Source organism: Rhinolophus sinicus, linkage group LG07 (genome assembly GCF_036562045.2).
Source record: "Rhinolophus sinicus isolate RSC01 linkage group LG07, ASM3656204v1, whole genome shotgun sequence".
Taxonomy (NCBI): domain Eukaryota; kingdom Metazoa; phylum Chordata; class Mammalia; order Chiroptera; family Rhinolophidae; genus Rhinolophus; species Rhinolophus sinicus.
The window spans coordinates 109,127,647-109,148,741 of NC_133757.1; the positions used below are offsets into that span (position 1 = coordinate 109,127,647).

The 21,095-nt window shown below is 35.7% G+C and overlaps 1 protein-coding gene across 3 annotated transcripts in view; it reads left to right on the forward strand.

The window, feature by feature from the left end:
• The window catches only part of TTC29 (tetratricopeptide repeat domain 29), a 360,428-nt gene that overhangs the window by 283,934 nt on the left and 55,399 nt on the right, over positions 1-21,095 (forward strand). For all 3 annotated transcript variants that reach the window (XM_019730723.2, XM_074338461.1, XM_019730722.2), the window contains 2 exons: positions 3,459-3,582; positions 11,017-11,245. In XM_019730723.2, the coding sequence (XP_019586282.2) occupies positions 3,459-3,582; positions 11,017-11,245 (353 nt within the window). The remainder of the gene's footprint in view (positions 1-3,458; positions 3,583-11,016; positions 11,246-21,095) is intronic.

Genomic DNA, 21,095 nt, shown 5'->3' on the forward strand with positions numbered 1-21,095 from the left:
TCTTTTACCAATAAGAAAGGAAAAACAGCATTTGATAGTACGGGTACTCAAGTAAACAAGAAGTGTTAGTTCTTTGACTCTGACCCCTAGAAAATGGACACTGTATGTATCTGTCTTGCAGAGTGTCTATTTAAGTTACCGTATTTTATTTATTGCATGCTGAAAGATGTTCAGAATTAATGCTTAGCCACATCAAATTTTCTTCTTCTTGGCTGTTGGTAGATAATATCAAGTAGAAAGCTGTGGGTGTGGTAGCTTTTTAGTTCACTGAGAGGTAGTAATAATACTAATTGTCATTTACTGACTTTTTACATGTGCTAAGCTATGCATCCATGTAATTTTTCATCTCACAACACCTATGGCTATTTTAAAAATGAGGAAACTGAAGCTAAGAAAGAGTGCAGATGGATACAAAGTTATTCATGTAAGAGGCCAACCTGGGATTTAAGTCTAGATCTTTCTAATATCCACCATAGCACCCTGTGACTTGAAAGCAACCTAACTTATTTTTACAAACAAACCACAAGCTTATCTATGGAAATAGATGTTGTCCTCTCAAATCTTGGGAGGTTATGTAAGTTGATCCCTTCAATCCTGCCACTATCTGTTTAAAATTAAACTCCTTTGAAATGCTGTCTGAGTTGATGGCGTATTCTTTTTGAATGACCCCGATAGCAGCACCTCATTGTTTGAGACATGGGTTTGATCTTTGGAAACAACCAAAAAGATTTAGGGTCACATTTAGAAAAAGTATGTAATAATCTCTAGGGGCAATCCCATTTTTGGAACAAAATTGGTCAAATGACTTATGAATGCTTTATAATAACACTACGCTAAGAAGGTGTTTCCTAAAGAGGGATTCCAAAAATGCCATCAGCTTCATCATTAGGTGACATCTTTGAAGAGAATCACTTTGCAGGAACTACCTTCCTTTGCATGCTTAGCATGTCTGAACAATTGGAAATGCGGATGTACAGTACAGGGCATGGGGCAATCGGGGCTAGAACTATAGATTTGCCAGACATGTGCGTGTAGGAGTTAGGCCATGCCACAGTAGTCAGTGGAATTGCCCAGAGTAAGCATTTAGTGGAGGAGAAAAGATAGCCTTGGACACAACTCTGGAAAGAGCCAACTTTGGATGGGCAGAAACTTCAGAGTCAGTGACATATCCGGAAACATGAGAGATGCAGGAGAAGTGAGAGAACAGAGATCAGCTGAGAGTGCTAGAGGCTAGAGAGGGTGACACATTTGGGGAAAGATGGGACCGTTAACAGCAGGGACTCCCAATCTGTGTGTTGAAAACATGGATAAGGTAGAGCAGGAAGAAACATGGGAGTAAAATAAGGAGCCTAAGAATCCATAGGCACACTAAACACTTTATGCAGTTCAAAATTCAAACATGGCTCCCACAATACATGCTAACATTTTTCCAGTTTATATAGATGCTTTGAGTTCACCATTGTAATCACTAGAATTGGCTCCAAATCCTTCGGCTGCATTTGAAGATCAAATTTACGCTCCAAACTCTAGATTTGTTCTTGTAAGGATTTTGAAAGGAAAGTGCTCCAGGTTTCAAAGTACCAAGTTTCACAGTTAATCCCTTGTATGAATTTATATATTTATCTCTCCAACTTGACAGTGAAACTTTTCAAGAGCAGGAACCATAGTCCCCAGAAGCTAGCATTCTATTGGGCATTTAGTAGTCTCTCAAAGGTTTCTTAATGTTACTGAAATTTCCAAAAGACAGGAGTTTATAGTCATGAACTCCAAACATTCAATGACGGAAGTTCTCATGCTTTAGCTGGAAGCTTAACATTTGTTTACTACATAAGTGTTACTCTTCTCAAACTTTCTACCATGCCTTCATTCAAAAATATATGAATGCGTAGTATATACCAAGCATGCTGCTGGAAACTGTATCTTCCTGAGCATTTTGCCAGTGTAAATAGCACTTACATAGGTGACTTTAGTGACGCCTGAGATTTCACTGCTGAGGGATGCTTACAAGAACAAACTACCATTCACCTCTTATAAACTTTTTAAAAGTTTTATTTTTAAAAAAATAACAGCTTTATTGAGATACAATTCATAGAACTTATAGTTCACCCATTCAAATTCTACAATTCAGTTGTTTTCAGTATATTTGTAGAGTTGGGCAACTATCACCACTGTTTAATTTCAGATAACTTTCATCACCCCGAAAAGAAACCCCACATTCTTTAGCAACCGTTCCTCCCGTACCGCCCCTCTCCCCACCCACTTTCTGTCTCAAGGGATTTGCCTATTCTGGACATTTCATGTACATGGAATCATACAATATGTGGTTATTTGTGACTGGCTTATTTAACCCAGCGTGTTTTCAAGGTTTATCCATATTATAGCATGTATCAATATTTTATTCATTTTTATGGCTAAATAACATTCCATTGAATGGATATATGACATTTTGCTTATCCATTCATCAATTGATAGACATTTGGGTTATTTCCCCTTCTTGGCTATGAAGAATAATGCTGCTATGAACATTCATGTACAAGTTTTGTGTGGGCATGTCTCCATTTTTCTTGGGTACATACGATGTCAGACAATTAAGTTCGTGAACTCATCCTAGAAAAAGTGCTACATACCTCATTGCTGAATATCACGATTGTCACATTCGAAGTACTCCCCTTGGGAAGTCAGCACCTAGTCCACTCTTCAAAGCAATTTTGGAACTCTATTTCTGGAATGGCCATCATATTACCCTTGATGTCCTGAATGTCATCAAAATGTCTTCCTTCCAATATTTCCTTTATCTTCAGGTAAAGAAAGAAGTCATTGGGAGCCAGATCAGGTGAGTAGGGAGAGTGCTCGAATACAGTTATTTATTTACTGACTAAAACTCCCTCACAGACAGTGCCGTGTGAGCTGGTGCATTGTCATGATGCAAGAGCCATGAATTGTTGGCAAAAAGTTCAGGACGTCTAACTTTTTCACGTAGCTTTTTCAGCACTTCCAAATAGTAAACTTGGTTAGCTGTTTGTCCAATTAATACAAATTCATAATGAATAATCCCTCTGATATCAAAAAAAGGTTAGCAATATTGTTGTAACAAGTTCACGAACTTAATTGTCAGACCCTGTATGTCGGGGTGAAACAGTTAGGTCTACGATAACTCTATGTTAAAGTTTTTGAGGAACTGCCAAGTTGTTTCGCAAAGCAGCTGCACCAGTTTACATTTTCACCAACAAGGCATGAAGGTTTAAACTTTAACTTACTATGACCTCCAACAAAGGAAAGCCACATACATTTTTTAATTTGATATTTTCACTTTAAATTTGATTATTCTGATAACCATTTTGCACTTTCCTTTTTTTTTTATCTTGTACTTTCCAAAGCAAAGACACAAAAATGTCTTCTCTTCACTGTGACATTAAGTGAGATGATACCCCAATAGTTTTCTATCTTATTTATTCTAGCCAAGGAGAGATGACAGAAGCCATTAAATACTTGAAGCAAGTTGTGAAAATTTTAAGAAACAATTTTCAATTCCTAGATGCTGTGAAAGCAAGTACAATGCTTGGTGATATCTACAATGAAAAAGTGAGTATGTGTGTTTCTTGCTTCTGAGGGGAAAAAGTGCAGAATGTTTCCGTTCTATTCCTGCTTGATCCTCACCTTCCCACAATTAACCGCAGTACCTGGTTGATGCACAAGGCAATACCTGGAAAGAGAAACGCCTCTTTCTTCCTCTTCTTCCAGTACGTCAGTGCCATCTTGGGTACAGTCACCACAAGCTGCTAACACTGATTCATACCTTCACAGCCAGCGTGAGTTCTAAGTGATTCGTATTTAAAGAGCAATTAACATATTTAAATTCAAAGGAACTTCTTATAACAGTTAGCTTTTCTCGGCTGACACTGACATTCATTTCTCTTGCTCCAAATTCTGGTTTTATGAATCCAGCTGTGGTGCCCCTGCTAGGTCCCTCGGGAGAAGAAAGGACAATCCCAAGAACAATTCTGAAGGAAATATGTAATTCTAGCAACAGATTGATTATGTGAAAGAAGAGGGAAAAAAAGAGTCTAAAATAGAAGTATCTCATTCAAGAGGCCGTTACTAGTGAAATGCATTGGCGATGATGGACTTTTGATTTATTTTCTCCTGACTTTGTATTTTATTACCTAGATTCTCCTTTAGAAATGGTGTGAAAGAAGCTTATTTCTCTAGTTCTGTTATGATCATCGATAGCATCTGTCATTTTTAAGGGTAGTTACATTCTCAAACTGTGTTGATCCTCATTGTTCTGCTCTTTTTGAGAGACTGTTTGTGCAGTGATTAAAAGCACTAACTCTGAGGCCAGACTGCTTGGGTTAAAAAAGCCCACCTCTTTCACTTACAAGACTGTGGCCTGTGACAAGTTAATTACCTTCCAGGCACCTCAGTTTTCTCACCTCATAAGGTTGTTGTGAGTATTGAATTAATATATATATATAAAGCACTTAGAACAGAGCCTGGCAGAGGGGGGTAAATGCCATCTGTGTAAGTGGTAGCCATTATTATTCTCTTCACTCTTACGTAGTGTCATACAATTAATTCCCCTTTTCCCAGGGCTCCGAGAGTTTACATAACCTTAACCTACCCTAGGTCTCCAAGCTTCTAGGTGGCTGTTATATTCAAACTCATATTCTTAACCACTTCAGTCTTTCTTTGTGCCATATAATTGATTTTGATGATTTCAGAATTATTTAGGCTTTTTTTTTTAAAAGGAAATAGAGTTTGACATTAATTTGAATGAATGAAACCACTATCTTTAGTTCCTGCTATGGGAAACGGGCTTTCTAATAGAGTATCCCGTTTCTTTTTATACCCCTCTCATACTCACTCTGGTTCATTTGCCTCCCCTCTCTTCTTTCACTCACCGTCACAAACCCCCTTTTTTTCTTAGCTGTGACCCTCCTCCTCATCCCCTGCTCCCCACCCACCTTGCTCCCTTCTCCCGCCCCTATCGTTCTGGATGCTCTGTGAGCCCGTGTTGTCTCTCCTTCCCCCTCTGGCCTACCCAGCTTTGATTCCCGTCTTTCTTTGTGCCCTCTTCCGTCTGTCGCCCAGGTCTTTCCTCCGCTGTGGTCCTCCTGCTGCCTCCATCACTGTGACTCCCCTCTTGCTGATTGTGTATATAGTTTTGTTTCTTTTTCAGGAAACCGTGGCAAAAAAAAAAGACAGGGCTTATGCCCTGGTGAGGCTTACTGTCCAATAAAAATATGGTCTCATCTTTTTAAAGGATTGTTCTTCAAAACACAAGTGCAAAAACAACAATTACTTGATCCTACCAGCGAATAACACCCAGAACTCTGCCCTTTTGTATGACACGAGCATCAAGTATCAGCCTGTGTTTTCCTAATTACAGAAAGCATAAGGAAAATAAAACAATCAACCTTTATGAGGGGTGATGTTTTCATACTTGCATTTTTTTAACTTTTTTACCAAGAATTTGTATCTCATCAATGTGTATTTTATTCTTTGATTATTCATTCTTGAAGAGTTTATTATCTAAAGGGTAGAGCCAGGAATAATATCGAAAAGCTGTGTCAACTCCTTTTTTTTTCCCAGTGTATCTCTATTCTAATATAAAACTGGAGGAGTCCAGGTATTTATGCTATCTTCAAATATACATGTCTGCAAATACACAAGTTGACTCATGTACCATAGTGATTCCTTATATTTTCATGAAATAAATGGTCACTGATAAATAGTATAGTATTAAGTACATAATACTATAACAATTTTATGATATTGTAGGCTTCAAAACAAAGCTTGATTTGTTCCTAAAATTGTTCATGTTGTTCATGTTGCGTTTGATTCTTGTGCATTACTGTGATGCTTTGAAGACACTTCCTCAAGTAAAAAACGATCTACTGATGACTTCTTAGGCTGACTCTGAGTTGTTAAATCATGACTGAGAGTATGATTTCAAGACATATAACTAAGTGGATTTATTAGAACTAAGTGATAGTTCCTCTTCCTTTTTGTCTTTTTGAAACAAGGTCATAGCCTTGATGACATCCTGAATTTCCTTCTTGTTCTATAAAGCCATTGCCTAGGAAAACATTGGCAAGGAATTATTTCATGTCTCTGCTTTTCAGTTGCTTATGGGTGTTTCCTAATTGTATTAAATGCCTTTATTCCAGTTATATACCTGAACAATTTCACAAGCTATTTGTATTACATGCCTTTCTGTGAAGGAAACTGCAGCAGGACAGGACTCCGTTGAGTTCTACTGACCTGAATTTGAATCTGTGCTCAGCTGCTTATTAACTGTGACCTTAGGCAAGTTAATTCTTTGAGTCTCAGTTTCCTCATCTTTCAAACATCAATAGCAAGATACCTTGAAGACTAGCTATATAAGGATTAGGAATTTTTAAATATGTACGTGGTACCTAACACCTATTGGGTACAGAATAGCACTTAGCTTTTTAATACCTCAAACATAGATATTTCTCCTCAACTCCAGACCCTTTCCCACGGCCGACTTGACACCTTCACTTAGATCTCTTCAAATATAACCTACTATAAATGGAACTCAACTCATAATCTTTCCCCTAAATTCTATTTATCTACCAACTTAATGTTCAGCCATGATAGAAAAGCATTCAGACATTTTGTAGGCAACCTTCTCTTCTCAATCTCCCATTATCTGGCCTCATCCCGGCCCATGGCTTTAAATGTCATCCATATGCTGATGATTCCCAAATTTGTATTTTCAATCCTGATCTCTGTTTGCGACTCCACACTAGTAAAGCGCACTGCCTACCTAGCATCTTCACCTGGATGGCTAACAGACATCTCAAATTCAGCCTGATTCCTCTCTCTCGACCTGCTCTTCTCCGTTTTTCCCCGTCTTACTAAGTGGTATCATTATCCGTCAACCCAGTTGCTCAAGCAAAAATCTGTATATTCTTTGATTCTTCTCTCGTCCCTGCTCCATAGTCTATCCAGAAGCAAACCCTGATCATTATGCCACCAAAATAGATCTCAAATCCACCCACTTCTCTCTATCTCTGCTACTGTCACGTCAGTTTATGACACTACGTTTTCTCACCCGCACTACTTCAGTAAGCTCCAAACCCATTTCCCCGTTCCTCCTCCATACGATTCAGTCTCCACACGAAGGCCCAACTAATCCTTTTAAGATGCAAATCAAATCGTATTACCTCTCTGCTTAAAATGCTTCCATGACTTCCATTCTTCCGAGAACACGAATGTAAATCCTCACCCAGACCTGAAATAGCCTATGTGAGATGCACACCCCCTCTGATGTCATGCCTTCCGCTCTCCTTCTGATCCACTCCACCACAGCAAAATGCTTCAAACCGTCCGAGCTTGTTCACAATGTTCTACATGGAATTGCTGATTTTCTGTCATTCAGATCTCAGTTAAATGTCACATCTTCAGAGAAGCCTTCCCCTGGTAACCCAATCAAAAGTAGCCAATAGGTCATACTTTAACATTAATTTTCCATGTAGCATTATCTCATAGTTTTCTCATTTATATATTTTTTTGTTACTATTGTTGTTTAATTTGGCTGGAATGGAAGCTTATTGAGAACAGGGATCATATCTGCCTTGCTCATTATTTTATGCTAGTGCCTGACAGAGAACCTGGCCCAGAGTTGGTAAGCAAAGATATATGAGTTCATTGACTCAATCAATGAATTTATAACCAATTTTATGCAACAACTAGAGAATAGTGTCCTCTCACTTTTGAAATTCTAAGCTTCTATTCACTTTTGTACAATATTGTGGCATTTTGAAAACTTGTAATGAATCTTAAGAGCAAATCAAACAATACTTATCAGTCTACCTTTTAAAGCCTTCTAAAAACTGCCCTCATTATACCTTTTCTGATTTTATATTATTCATGCAATATATTTTAATTACATTCTTAACAATAATTTCTTAAAAATAAAATTAAGACCACACTTATACTATAAAACTGGAATTGGATAAATACTGGAGTTACTATTTTCTCTAATTATTATAGTCTGATTATAATTACAGTTAACATGTCTTTAAAATAGACTTTCTCTTAATTAGAAAAATTAGCTTATTTTATGTAGTCAAATAACCCTTTTGCTCCCTATTGCTGGAAGATGGGCCACCCATCCCACCCTCTTCATGTGATCTTTTTATGGACTGTTAATTGAAAATATGCAATTAATATAAAGTGGTCAAAGGAGAATGTTTTAGGAAAATAACTAGGTATAGACTATTTATGAGCTTTCCCATTCCCTCATAAGATCAGAGAATAACCACATAGTTAAAACAATGGTAGTTCCAACACTAAAATAGTAGGGAAAATGTGTAAGAAATGATTCTTCCTTAGTACTAAGAAAATGCTCATTTATTTTGAGCTTGCTTTTTAGATAAGAGTGACACTTCAGACACCAAAAAGGATCTGGTAAGAACCAGAACCATTCATGAGAATCTGTGTTATAGTGTAATAATACAAGCTTTGTTTCAAGGTCTGTGATGTCATCAAGATCCTGCCCTGAAGTTGTTCACTAAATGATTATCAGTGATATTTATCACATTAAACGAAGTTGTCTCTTCCCATAAGATGCATTTATGAAGTGCATTAATTCATTTGTACAAATTCATTTCGCAAATTCACATTTAAGATTACCAGGATTAATTACTGAAGTCTTCTGAGTTTTATAATAGGATAGGGATTAATTAAAATGCACCATGGAGGGTTCAACAGAACCTTTGGAAATCAAATTCAGATATTAAACTCTTAAAGAATTAAAAATCTGGAAATACAATACGCAGCAATGAAATCTTCCAAAAAGGTATGTATGAAAATGCTTGCGTCTGAGAAGCATTAATGTTGTATTTCCTTACTAGTGTTTTAAACTAGAGAAATTTATGTTGGTATCAGTTTTACGGCAGTTGTGTGTCTAAAGATTGAGTACTAGGAACAATTCAAGGGAAGAATAATTACCTAATTCTAATGCTCCTGTTTTAGGGATAAGAAAGCACCTCTTCAGTAAGATCTAATGGAAGTTTTAGGCATATGAATCCTTCCGCTAGCAGCAAGCTCACCCACGAGACTGTAAACTCATTCCCTGTTGAATTCCCACTCCTGGCAGGGGGCTTACCCAGTGAACGAATGGATGAATGAATGAGATGGTTTTAACATAAACAAAATAATTCTGGAAATTCAAATATGTTTATTTATTTTTGGTCCCTCATTTTCCTGAGACTTTCACTTAAAACAATATATAGCCTAAAGCTCAGAATTGTAACTAGAACAATAATTAGACATTTATACTTTGCTTTTTAAAAATAGAAATGTCTGGTCTAGTCATAGATGTTCATCTGTTTTGTCCTATATCTTTAATGTTTAGCAGGACAATCTGTAATTATGAGTTTTATTTTCATAGTCAATATTTTTATTGTTTCTCAATCATATAATTTAAGTAATTGGCATACAAATATCTTTGATACAATTTTATTTTCCCTAATTAAGTAATGTGATTCTCACATATATTATTTTTTATACTTTTAAAATAAGAGAAAGAATTGTTCACTTCAACAAACAAAAATTGTTATTGATATAATAAACAGGGACTCTAACTTAGCAAATTTAATTAGAATGAACGATTTGAACAAACAGCTCACCTAAACTATTCTTGTGGGCATATAACATAATATTATTATATGTGCTGTTCATGGATGTTGCATAACTGTCACATAAGGCCTATTTCTCCCCCTCCTCACCTTGCTAGCAACTTCTTTATTCAGTCAGTTTGCTCTCTGAACTCCACAACTATACGGAAGTAGAGTTGAGTATGCATTTTTACCTGTACTAGTGTTTGGTATAAAGCTGTTTTTATTTCCAACTCCTTCATAAAAGATTGTGAGAAAATCATGTGAAAATTCATAATAAAATATTCTCTCTAGTAAGGATTTCTTTTCAAAAGAGTGTGCATGTATGTTTTTGTTCATGTGCATAAGAGAAAGAGAGGAAGGGGAGGGGAAGGGAGGGCAAAGGAGGGGTTGGAGCCCAAAGTGTTGTAAGTCAGTGAAGAAAGGAAATCTTGTTCCCTAAAGTCTTTACAAATACAGCTCAATCCTAAAAATAATATCCTCCTTTGAGAGAGAGTTTTTAATGAGGATTTTCAGAAGACTTGGGGGTGACAAAAGATAGTCTCATCTCTGAGACTCAATTTCATTATTTGTAAAATAAGAATATTTTCTCATAGGATGACTTTTGGAAGCTAATGACATACTACATATGAAGTACTTAGCACTGGTCGTACACTTCATAAGAGTTAGGGAAACATTATTGGTTTGTGGACAGTAGCTTTCAGGAGAAGAGGTAAGGGTGACCAAAAATACAAAAACCAAAAACCTTGAATTTTTGCAACTTACAATGTTGCAAAGAACTTGGAGAATAGATAGACATTTAAATGATCATGTGAATTGTGCTAGTGCTATCAAGATCATATTTTTTAAAAATCTCGGATACTTCCACATTCTAGTCAAGAATGGCATGTGCACGTGGGAAAACAAGACTAATAACCAAGTTAGCAGTTATATGCATCTGTTTTTCACTGGTCATTGTTTAAACGGGTTGGCTGAAAATGATCTCTTGCTGTGACTATAAACTAAAGCTGATTAGAAATACTTCATTAGGTAAATCCAATGCTATAAGTAATAAAATTCCATCCAAGTCTATGTGAATTGGTTCACTCTTTCCCAAACTTCTTTTTGCTGTCATATATTCGGTTGAACCATATGAAAATGCTAATATTTGAAACTTTTCTTTCAAAAAAACTTGAAGATATTGCATGGCTAGTAATCATAACTTAAAAAGTACCTCATTCTAACAGAGACCCTGTTTGCCATCTCTTTCTTCTTGATGATGAACTGCTATAACTGGTGAAAGAACAGTTTGGTCTCTGCCAAGATGGGCAGATATGTGGAATGGTAAAATAAAAATTAAGAAAAAATTATTTCTCTTATTTTTTAGGGATACTACAACAAAGCTTCTGCGTACTTTCAGCAAGCTTTTGACACAACAGCAGAGCTAACCAACATTCCTCTGATGGAAGAAACAAAAGTTCATTATGGAATAGCAAAAGCTCATCAGATGATGCTGACAATTAATAATTATATAGAATCTGCAGATCTCACCAGCCTTGACTACCTGCTATCGTGGAAGGAGAGTAGAAGTAAAATCACACCTGATCCAGTTACTAGTAAGGCATTGTTTTTTTCTAAAAAATATACTTTAGTTTGTGTATCTTTCTTAATGGCCAACTCATTTTCATTGGAAAGGTTTATTCAGTCATTGGTAATTTTAATTTTATTGGTAATTTTAATTTTATTTATTCATTACTATGGGAATATTGGATGTATTTTCATGCTATATTATATCACCAATGTTTAAGGAAAGCATAAAATAGTGCCAATGATTTCTACAACTTGATAAATCACCATTCTATGCCGTTTTCTTTCAGTTATCTTAAATATTCAACAATAAGTACTGATCAGTTCTAAGAAATGTGAAATAAGTTTATGTTTTTAAAAAATGTTCAGTGTTGTACCTTATTGACAAGAGCAAGACGCTAATTAGTATTATACTCTTACTTTTCCAATAACAGTAAATGTCCTACTTTTTCATGCATTCAAATTGAAATATTAATTTAGAAAATGTTTGATGTTAGTTTCACTTAATGTCACATTTTTCCTATATACTTTTTCTTGTGATAATTAGTCAGAATAGTCCATTAAACAAAAATAACTGGAGAGGTCAGTTTTGTGTGTCAACTTGACTAGGCTCTAGTCCTCAGTTAAGAATTTTAGAATAGGATATTTAAAAAAGAAAATTAAACAGCGCTTTCTATGACAGTCCTTGGGGGACATAATTATTCATTTACAAATCAAACTTTTTAAAGCAAAATATTATAAATGTTTTGGAATAACTGAAATGGACTCATTAGGCAAAATTTTGTAACATGGAGAAGGATCTCCTGCTTGGAACGCTTTTTTTCTCAGGTTGTTTAGATAAAACAATGGTGTCTTTTGGTATTTATGTCCTCCGTAGAATAAATAGTAAATTGGGCACAAATGAATTTTATTAGCAGAATAACACGTGCCACTATCTGTCCTCTAGTTATAAAATAAGGGAAGGTCTCATCCCGAAGATATGTACGGTAAGAAGAAGCACGATAAAGTTTTCGAAAACCAGATGGCTTGTTGAATTTCAATGTGCTCAAGTGCCCCCCCCCAAATATGTATGGTTAACTATTAACTATTAACCACTTTCAGATAATATTTTGCTTACTTCAGGATGTTGTCTTGTTATGTATTTGGGAGTTTGTTCTAGAGTTTTGAATTATCTTCCCTTTAGTTTTTCACTCTTTCTGCCCAGGAGATAAAGTAGAGGAAATATGATCCATCTATTAGATTACTTGCTCTGATACAAGGTTTGGTAGAGAGCAAATGGAGCTACTCATGTTTTCAGATTTATCTTGGATAAGCTCCAACCACTACAATGATAATCATGAAAAAAATACTCCTCAAAGTTTCTGATCAGAGCCATGTGTCTATTTGCTGCAGTCCTGTTTGAGGCTTTAAAAAAAAAAAATCTCTTTTGCTTTTCTTCACTCTATAAAGCTATTTGTGTTTCTATTCTTTTTACATTTTCTCTTCACATATTTTTGTAAGGGTGCGTTGTGTTCTAAAGGACTTAGGAGCAGAACGAAAAATGCATTTCAAAATATTACTCAGACAGTAAAAACTCATATTCATATGGTAGAGAACATTAATTTCTGCAGAATGCTAGGAAAGTATACAACTGCTTACTGATTCATTCGACGGAGATTACAAATCTATGCATGGATAAGCTACGTCATTATAAAAGTGAGAAACAATAATCTTTCAGATTCAAATATAAATGAGAAGTTAATTCTCATACTGCTGGCATATTTAACATTTTTAGTGGTGGTGGTTCTATTTTGAAATAAAACCTGTAGGACATTATCAAACACTTATTTGTTTACATAAACATATTTTTAGCTCAAAGTGTACTAACATCTATTTAAAATGCTTTAAAAATATTTCTTAAACCCCAACTCTTATTATTCTGCCTTTGCTCTGCTTAAAAACCTTCACTGGCTCCTTACTGCCTACAAGTTACATACAAGCTTCTCAACCTTTTCTGACTGCCTCCCTCCCTAGATACCCACCTCCCTACACACACACACACACACACACACACACACACTACCTTATAATCACCTTACTTCCAGCTGCAACCCTATCCAGAGAAATCTCATTGGTCTTGTAAGGTCCTTCTCAAATGCTAAAATCTTCCCTGGTACCTTGTTCACTTGAATGGTACCTCTTCTCTGTATTCCCGTATTGAATGTCATTCATTTTTCTCCAAACAGTTTTTATTTGTTGTATTGTACATCCTCCCATTGCCATTTCTGTAATTGCCTTATCTGCCCAATGAGAGTATGAGTCTCTTGAAAACAGGTTCTGATTCTTGATGCTCCCTATGAAACAAGGCACAGTGTCTGACATCTACTAGCTAACAAGTAAATATTTGTCAAATTAAATAGAATTCAAAATGAGTACATATGCCCTACCATGTCTCCCTGAAAATAAGACCTAGCCGGACAATCAGCTCTAATGCATCTTTTGGAGCAAAAATTAATATAAGACCTAGTCTTATTTTTCTATAAGACCCAGTATAATATAATATAATTAATATAATATAATATAATATAATATAATATAATATAATATAATATAATATAATATAATGTAATACCAGGTCTTATATTAATTTTTGCTCCAAAAGATACATTAGAGCTGATTGTCTGGCTAGGTCTTATTTTCAGGGAAAACAGGGTAGCCATACACTAGTTTGCACTAACCACTTTTTAAAACAATATTCATAGTTCACTGCCTCCTTGGAAAATATGAAAGAAAGAAAAAACCTATGATTCAGTACTGTATTTTGATTACATGCAATTCTCAGATGCAATTATCACATGAATGCAAGACAACCCCAAGAATGATGTTGACAAAATGAAGAAATACAGAAATGTTATTTGGAAGTCTGAGCAGCTTTTAGGTTTTCCAATTCTGCCTTTCTTCTCTGAAGAGACATCTTTAATCTTACTATAGAGAGGTCCCATGTATTCACACACAAAAAAAAACAGATCAAAGATTTGAAAGATACATTATAAAAGCTGTGCAGTTATCTTTACCTCTGAGACTTACATCCTCCAAACAAATCATTAGCTCACAGAGCAGGCAATATTCTTCTAAGCAGAGGAACATGACCCCCTAAGGGAATAGAGCAGTGAGAGCACTCAGGTCTCTTGATAAAATAGAACAGTGATTCACCAGCAATCATCTCTTATCTTTGTACCGTTAGCGGGAACACAGCAAATACAGGAACCTTCATACTCTTCTCATACTCGTAGATATGGTTGGAATGATTTCATATTCTTCTTCCTTTCATTTCCCACAGTAAAGTAGAAATAGATTCTCCTCCCAAATTTAGGAATTTAGAAGGAATTCAAATCTATTGCAGTTCAATAAAATTATTCAAGCCTGAAGCAACAGAAATTGGTTGGCTTTGTAAGGCTTAAGAGCCTATGAATTTCTGCTGATTTATCTAGAATATCATTTCTTTTTCTCACTAGAACTATTGTCTCTACAATCGGGAAAAGTTTTTTGAATTAAAAGCTAATTCATCTTACCTTTTGGAGATCACAGATCCAGAAGTGGAACAGTGACACAGAAACAAATGCTTTCCTTATTCAATTTAATATTATAGTACTGGTAACCTAGAAATGTAATTATAGCCACTTAAGTGCTAAAACTGTTAAAATTGTTAACCACTTTATTGATAATTTCAGTAACACAGTTTTAATGCTTTTTTTATTGTAACCAAATGTGAAGTATATCAGAGAAATAGAATGCAAATCCTGAATATAGAAATAGGTGAATACACTAGTCAGTCAGTAAGGACAATTACAGTTTTCTACAAAATGGCATATAAAGGTTTCCTTGAGTGCCAAAAATATCATCCTAATTTAATGAACCATTTAATAGTCTTAAAGAAAAACAATGAATAATTTGTCTTTTAGGCCTTGGTTTATGTTGGTTTAATGTTGGGTCCTTGGTTTAATGTCGAGCCACGTTTTCCTACCCTATTCTTTGCTTGCATTTTTCATTCATGAACTCAACCCTTTTAAATAAGGTGAAAAAGTAACATTCACCAGTGAGTCTCAGGTTCTGTTATACTTCAATCAACTACTTCTGTTTGTTAAATAAGCCTAATAATGAGGAGAAAGTTTTAGAAGTAGCCAAAATGTCAGCAAGCGGGTTTTTTATCATCACAGAGCAAACATCTGTCTCTAACAATGTGTTCAAAAATGGGACATACGAAAAGAAGATTCTGGTAAAAATGTGACTGAATGAAAGCTAATCCTACTAGCAGCTTGGTGGAATTGAGAGAGGCTGCTAGTCCCATGGCCTGGGCTCTAATACATTGAACACTAATTAGCGTTGTGACTTTTGGCAAAAGATTTCACTTCATCTCTTTAGCCTGTTCTTTGAGGTTTCAAATAGATGATTAATAAGAATCCTCTGGAACTGACCACAATTCCTCTGTAAGAGCATCTTCTAAATAAATATGGTATTTGTAGGCCCTAAGAGTGCAACCTAGATTTTCATGAGGGTTTTATTCATCATTTTTCCTCCATAAACACACATTTCTGTCAGTTTCCACAGAAGTGAATTTTTGTTATTATTATTAGTCCTGTTATATTATTAAATAGCTGTCTAACTGCCAGGTGTAATATTTGATCCTTCTGCTAGAATTTATATGAAAGAAGTTTCCAGCTATCTGATGTCATAAACAATTTTATTTTTCTCTGATTGGCATTGTTGAGGTTGCTAAACCTAACGAACTATTTCATCTGCAGACTTTAAGTTCATCCTCCTGTTCAACACTGCCCCCTCAGCATTTCCTCAACTGCTATCCTTGCCCCATGGTATCTGGGACCTCCAATTCTTGAGGCATTGGACATGCCTCGTTCACTGCTAGTCATTATCCCTTATTCATGAACTTTAGTTTGTGGCTTCCTCTTCCTTCCTAAATCTGGCACCACTTCTACCTCTTTCCATCCTCTGAAAATGAGTTAAGATCTTCTTGAAATACTTCGAATTTCATAGGATCATGAAATGATTGAATTGTGTGATACCAAAGAAATTTCTTTGTCCACACATTTTATTTTCAAATGCCCTCGGGTCCAGGAAAATGCAGTCATGGAATAATCCAAAAGGCAAAATGGATCTATAATCTAGTTCTCTAGAATTCTAGTCCAGCATTCTATCCATGTTTTAAGAACAGAAATATCGCTGGAAACAGTATAAATAAAAATAACATTAAGCAATTTATTTAAGGTACTAAAAGAAAAAAAAATCTTCAAACCTAGAGTTCGATACCCAATGAAAATATCTTTCAAAAACATAGGTAAAAGAGAGGTTTTTCCAGGCATACCAAAGCTGGAAGAATTCATCACTAACATATGTGTAAAGCAATGTTAAAGAAACTTTTCCAGGAAGAAGGAAAATGAGTCTAGATAGAAATCTGAATCTACACAAAGGAATGAAGAACATGGAAATGAAAAATATGTCAGTAAAAATAAAATAATTTTTTAATTGCTTTTAAAAATAATCAGTTGTTTAAAGCAAAAATAATAAAATTCTGTGCAGGTTTTAACAAAGGTGAATTAAAAGTAAACTGAATGAAGAAATCTGGTTCTGTAAAGGCACCTTCTGTTTTAATCAGGCAACAATTGCCAATGTGGGGACCACCATAGGTGAATATTTGGAATGAATTTCTCAGGGCTCACACTGTCAACCTCTTCTTTGGGAACTCCTTGTTTTTGCAGCCATATTCTCATAGCCTAGTAGTTTCGTCTCTTTAAAGTGGATTTGTTTTGATTTCCATCTTGTTTATTTCTCAGATCAAAAAAAAAATCTGGCATTAGGTGAGTGATCTATTTTTATCTTGGGTACTACTGACCCCAGATAATCACAGCCCCCTGTGAACAGCCCCTGGTGTAGGTTTTGTGGTTTTTGATGGCCTCCGTGCTGTCTGGTATGAGAAGTTGTTTCAGGCTCATCATATACATCTTTGACTTCAGATCTGGAGTCAGCCATTTCTCCAAGGAGCTCTAATAAAAGCAAATTTTGAAAAAACAGAAGGAACCTCTGACAATCTAAAATAAACCTAATGATCCTAAACATGTATCCCGTTGGTGATTTAATCGCACAGAAAAGAAATATACCAAGTGGCTGTATCCTAAAATATGCATCTCCCCCCAAAAAACTTAAACTGTTTTCAGTAGTCATATTATTGGTATTGATATTGGTTTTATTATTGTGAGGCTGTTGTGCATATGATGTAGACAGTCATTTGATATACTGTCTGTTATTCCCAGCATCCTTTCAAGCTGGGATTTTCAGTGTTAAACAGGTTCCCTCATTTCTAAAATTGTGGGGTAGGGAAGTAATTCGACTATATATTATCTTTGAATTTCTTTTTAGTTCTTTAACTCTGTGATTCTTAAGTTTCTGAGAAAGTTCAAGTGCTTTTAAGTTTCATTGAACTCTAATAGAATTTAAGGAAATCTCAAAAACCAAAGGGATTATTATGGGTTTTAAAAGCATTATGTTCCTAATATGGTTTATAGTAAATCCCATATGAAAACTCCTCTACATTCTTTTTGCCATAATATTACAAGTATATCAACATGCAGTGAGGGAAGGAGAAACAAATAAAAGTTAATGAGAGGAATCATTATATAATCTTGTATACAATTACTTGAAAGTTTCTTAGTCAGTGACACTTCGACAGTAACACTTCTTTAAGGCTTTATGGACAAACTGGAGTACAGAATTAAGGCAAGGCTGTGAATTTGGAAAAGGTATATTTCAGTGATGGACAGCCTTCTTTGACCATATTCACCAGATATTGTACAGTGAGGAATTTGGGCTTTGAAGTCAATCTTTTTGAATCCCAACCCCACCATTTCAATAACTGGTGGATCTGAGTAACTTTACCTTTGTTACCTCATCTATAAGGAGAGATAACAGCTTCTTCCTTACAAGGTTACCTTGAGGGTCCAATGACATAATGCATCTGCGTGGAAGGCCATGTTGGGTTGCCTACCCAGCAGCCATTGCCCAACTGCTTACCTGCTAATGGAATCCTGATTGTTCTCCCTCCTCAAGAGGACATGTCATTAAGGGGACGTTAGGCCCTTCTCCATTCCCAATGGTTGAGGACTTACTAACATATGCCAGTCACTACGACCTCATTATACATGCCAAGTAATGGCTTTACAGAGGATATGTGACACAATTCTAATTAACGATTTAAGGAAGAAAATCTTCTGAGCAATTCCTAGGAAGGTTTTCTTCATTCTTAAAAAGGGGCACAAGATAAGGAGAGTCCCTTTTCCCTGACTTTAGATATTATATGAATAGTCGATGCCTGCAGTTGCTGTAAACAACTGCAACTAAGTTCCCAAAATGATGGTGGCAACAAGAAAGTGTGGAAGGAAGCTAGATCCTTAATGACATCCTTGCATGCTAAATTAACCCTGTAATTGCCACCACCAAACTGTTGTGTTTTTTTTTAATATGAGATAAATGTCTCTATTTGTTAAGTTCACTTTTAGCTGGTGTATTGTCGTTTTTTTGTTTGTTTTACTTTCAGTAAAAGCCAGCGAAAAGCACTAACAGCTAACAGCACACTGACAATAAAATGCCACGTAGTGCTGACGTATTATCTAGCACAGAGGAGCAACCACGTTTGTCATTACAGTCCCAGCAGCTGTGCCCAAGGAATACCCAAGGAATATCTGAACTGTGGGCTAGTTGTTGAATAACCTACTTTTTATTAAGTTTATTTTCAAGCATTAGGCAGCATCTCAGAATCAGACATTCTCTCCAAACTTTAAGATGTCCCATGTTCCAAATTTACTTATCCCTCCTCCCAACTTAGCTCCTTTCCTGATTCAGACACCTATCCCTCACAGGATCGAAGTTACGAACATTGTTGAGAAGTCAATCTGACTGGACTGATTCACACCATACTGTGAATGACTAAGAGAACTTTAACATATTCAGAGCAACTGGGATTTTTTTTTTAATATTGGGAGATTACCTTTAATGACATCATTCAGGCAGTCTGGGGCACAATAAGTACGAATAATGAGGCCAATACACAGACCTTCCAAAGCCTGGGAATCTACCCTTAAATTCAACTTCTCTAAGCTATTCTTGAATTTCAAGGCTTTCCTTCCTTCAATATAAATCTATACCTTTAAAAAACAGAGCTTATTAGGTTGGTGCAAAAGTAATTGCGATTTAAAAGGTTAAAAATAGTTGCAAAAACCACAATTACTTTTGCACCAACCTAAAATAATTTTTAGATGACAGATCACTCTCCCCTTAAAGACCCTGACTCCACTAGCTTCAGGATTCTTCGTGATGGCTCCCTAGATAGCAGCAGTGCAAGCTCCAGTGGGAGAATTGGAACAGCCATTTCTCTGGATGACAATTTCTAAATTGTGTGTTTATATGTCATGGGTCTGCCTGTAATTTTTTAGAGCAGAAAACCTTAAAATCCTTTGTTTTCTCCTTTCATTTCTAGTGTTAGAAAACAAGTTTAATAAAACAAATGGGAGATGAAAATTAAAATATATTCTTTCTATACTCTCTGCTGCTGTCAAAAAGCTTAAGAAAGATATGCATCTTTTCTGCTAATCTCATTTAAATCAATAGATTATCATAGTGTACTTCTAATAAATTTTCAAGAAAGAGCTTACAGAATTCGATGTCTTCTGCAACTGATAAGAAAAAAATAATTCCAAAGATGAGACATCTGAGAAAGACAGATCAATATTAATTGTAACAAAATTTTTTTTCATCAAAATGACCGCAGAATTTGAGCCTGAATTTCAAATTTCATTCAAATACAGTTCACTCATCTTCATCTATTTTCCACAAAGCAAGTGACAAGTTTGCTTCCTTAGGAATCAAGCATTTCTTCAGAAAACTAATGCTCACCTCATTGGGAAATAATAAAGTAGTTCTAGATCCCTCGAGTTGAAAGATCTTTTTTTTTTCTTTTTTCTTTTTCTTTCCCCCCAACCCCTTGCCCCCACCCGCCCTGAGAGCTTCCTTCCCTATCTGCTGCCTTGGTTCAATAAAAGAGAATTTTTGATTTCTCAGACAAAAACTATGCTTCTTTTAGATTCTGCTCACAGTTCTTGGCAGCTGATGGTGCTACCATCTTTCCTATGTACACTGAACTCACCACTCCTAAGAAAAACGTAGCTGGGTTTCTCTCATCCGGTTTAACTGCAATTTCATCTGCAATTGCTCTTTTATGAAAAGTTTGGTGGTTGGTTCAACCATAGCAAAACCAGACTAAATGCTGGAGATGTACCAATAACAAGCTAGGGTTTGAAGTTCTGTCAGAACCATGTTGTCACCTGTTTATACTTGTCTCATTTCCAGTGAGGGGTCTTATCTCTGCTTTTAGCTAGCGTGTTTCCCCAAAAGTAAGACCTAACTGGAAAATAAGCCCTAGTGTGATTTTTCAGGAGGACATCCCCTGGACATAAGCCCTAATGCGTCTTTTGGAGCAAATCTTAAGACCCAGTCTTATTTTCGGGGAAACATGGTATGTCCTTTTGCTTGGGGTCATGGATTCTAAATATTGTGCCAATTTAACTAAAGCAGTTTCTACCATTGCTAGAATTTGGGGGCAAAACGGTCCTCTCCTATGTATATTGAATCTGCCTTTGTTAAGGCTCTATTAGGACAATTCTAGTGATTCTTGATTCATATGATTTCTTCTGAAAAAAGAAGTTACATTAATACTGTATTTAAACCATAACATATTTAAGGAGCAAATTTTGTTAGCTTCTAATTCTTTCCAAAGTGTCCTTGGTTTGGGGTGCTGTGTAGGAGTTTTTCTTTCTAATTACCTCTCACCTTGGT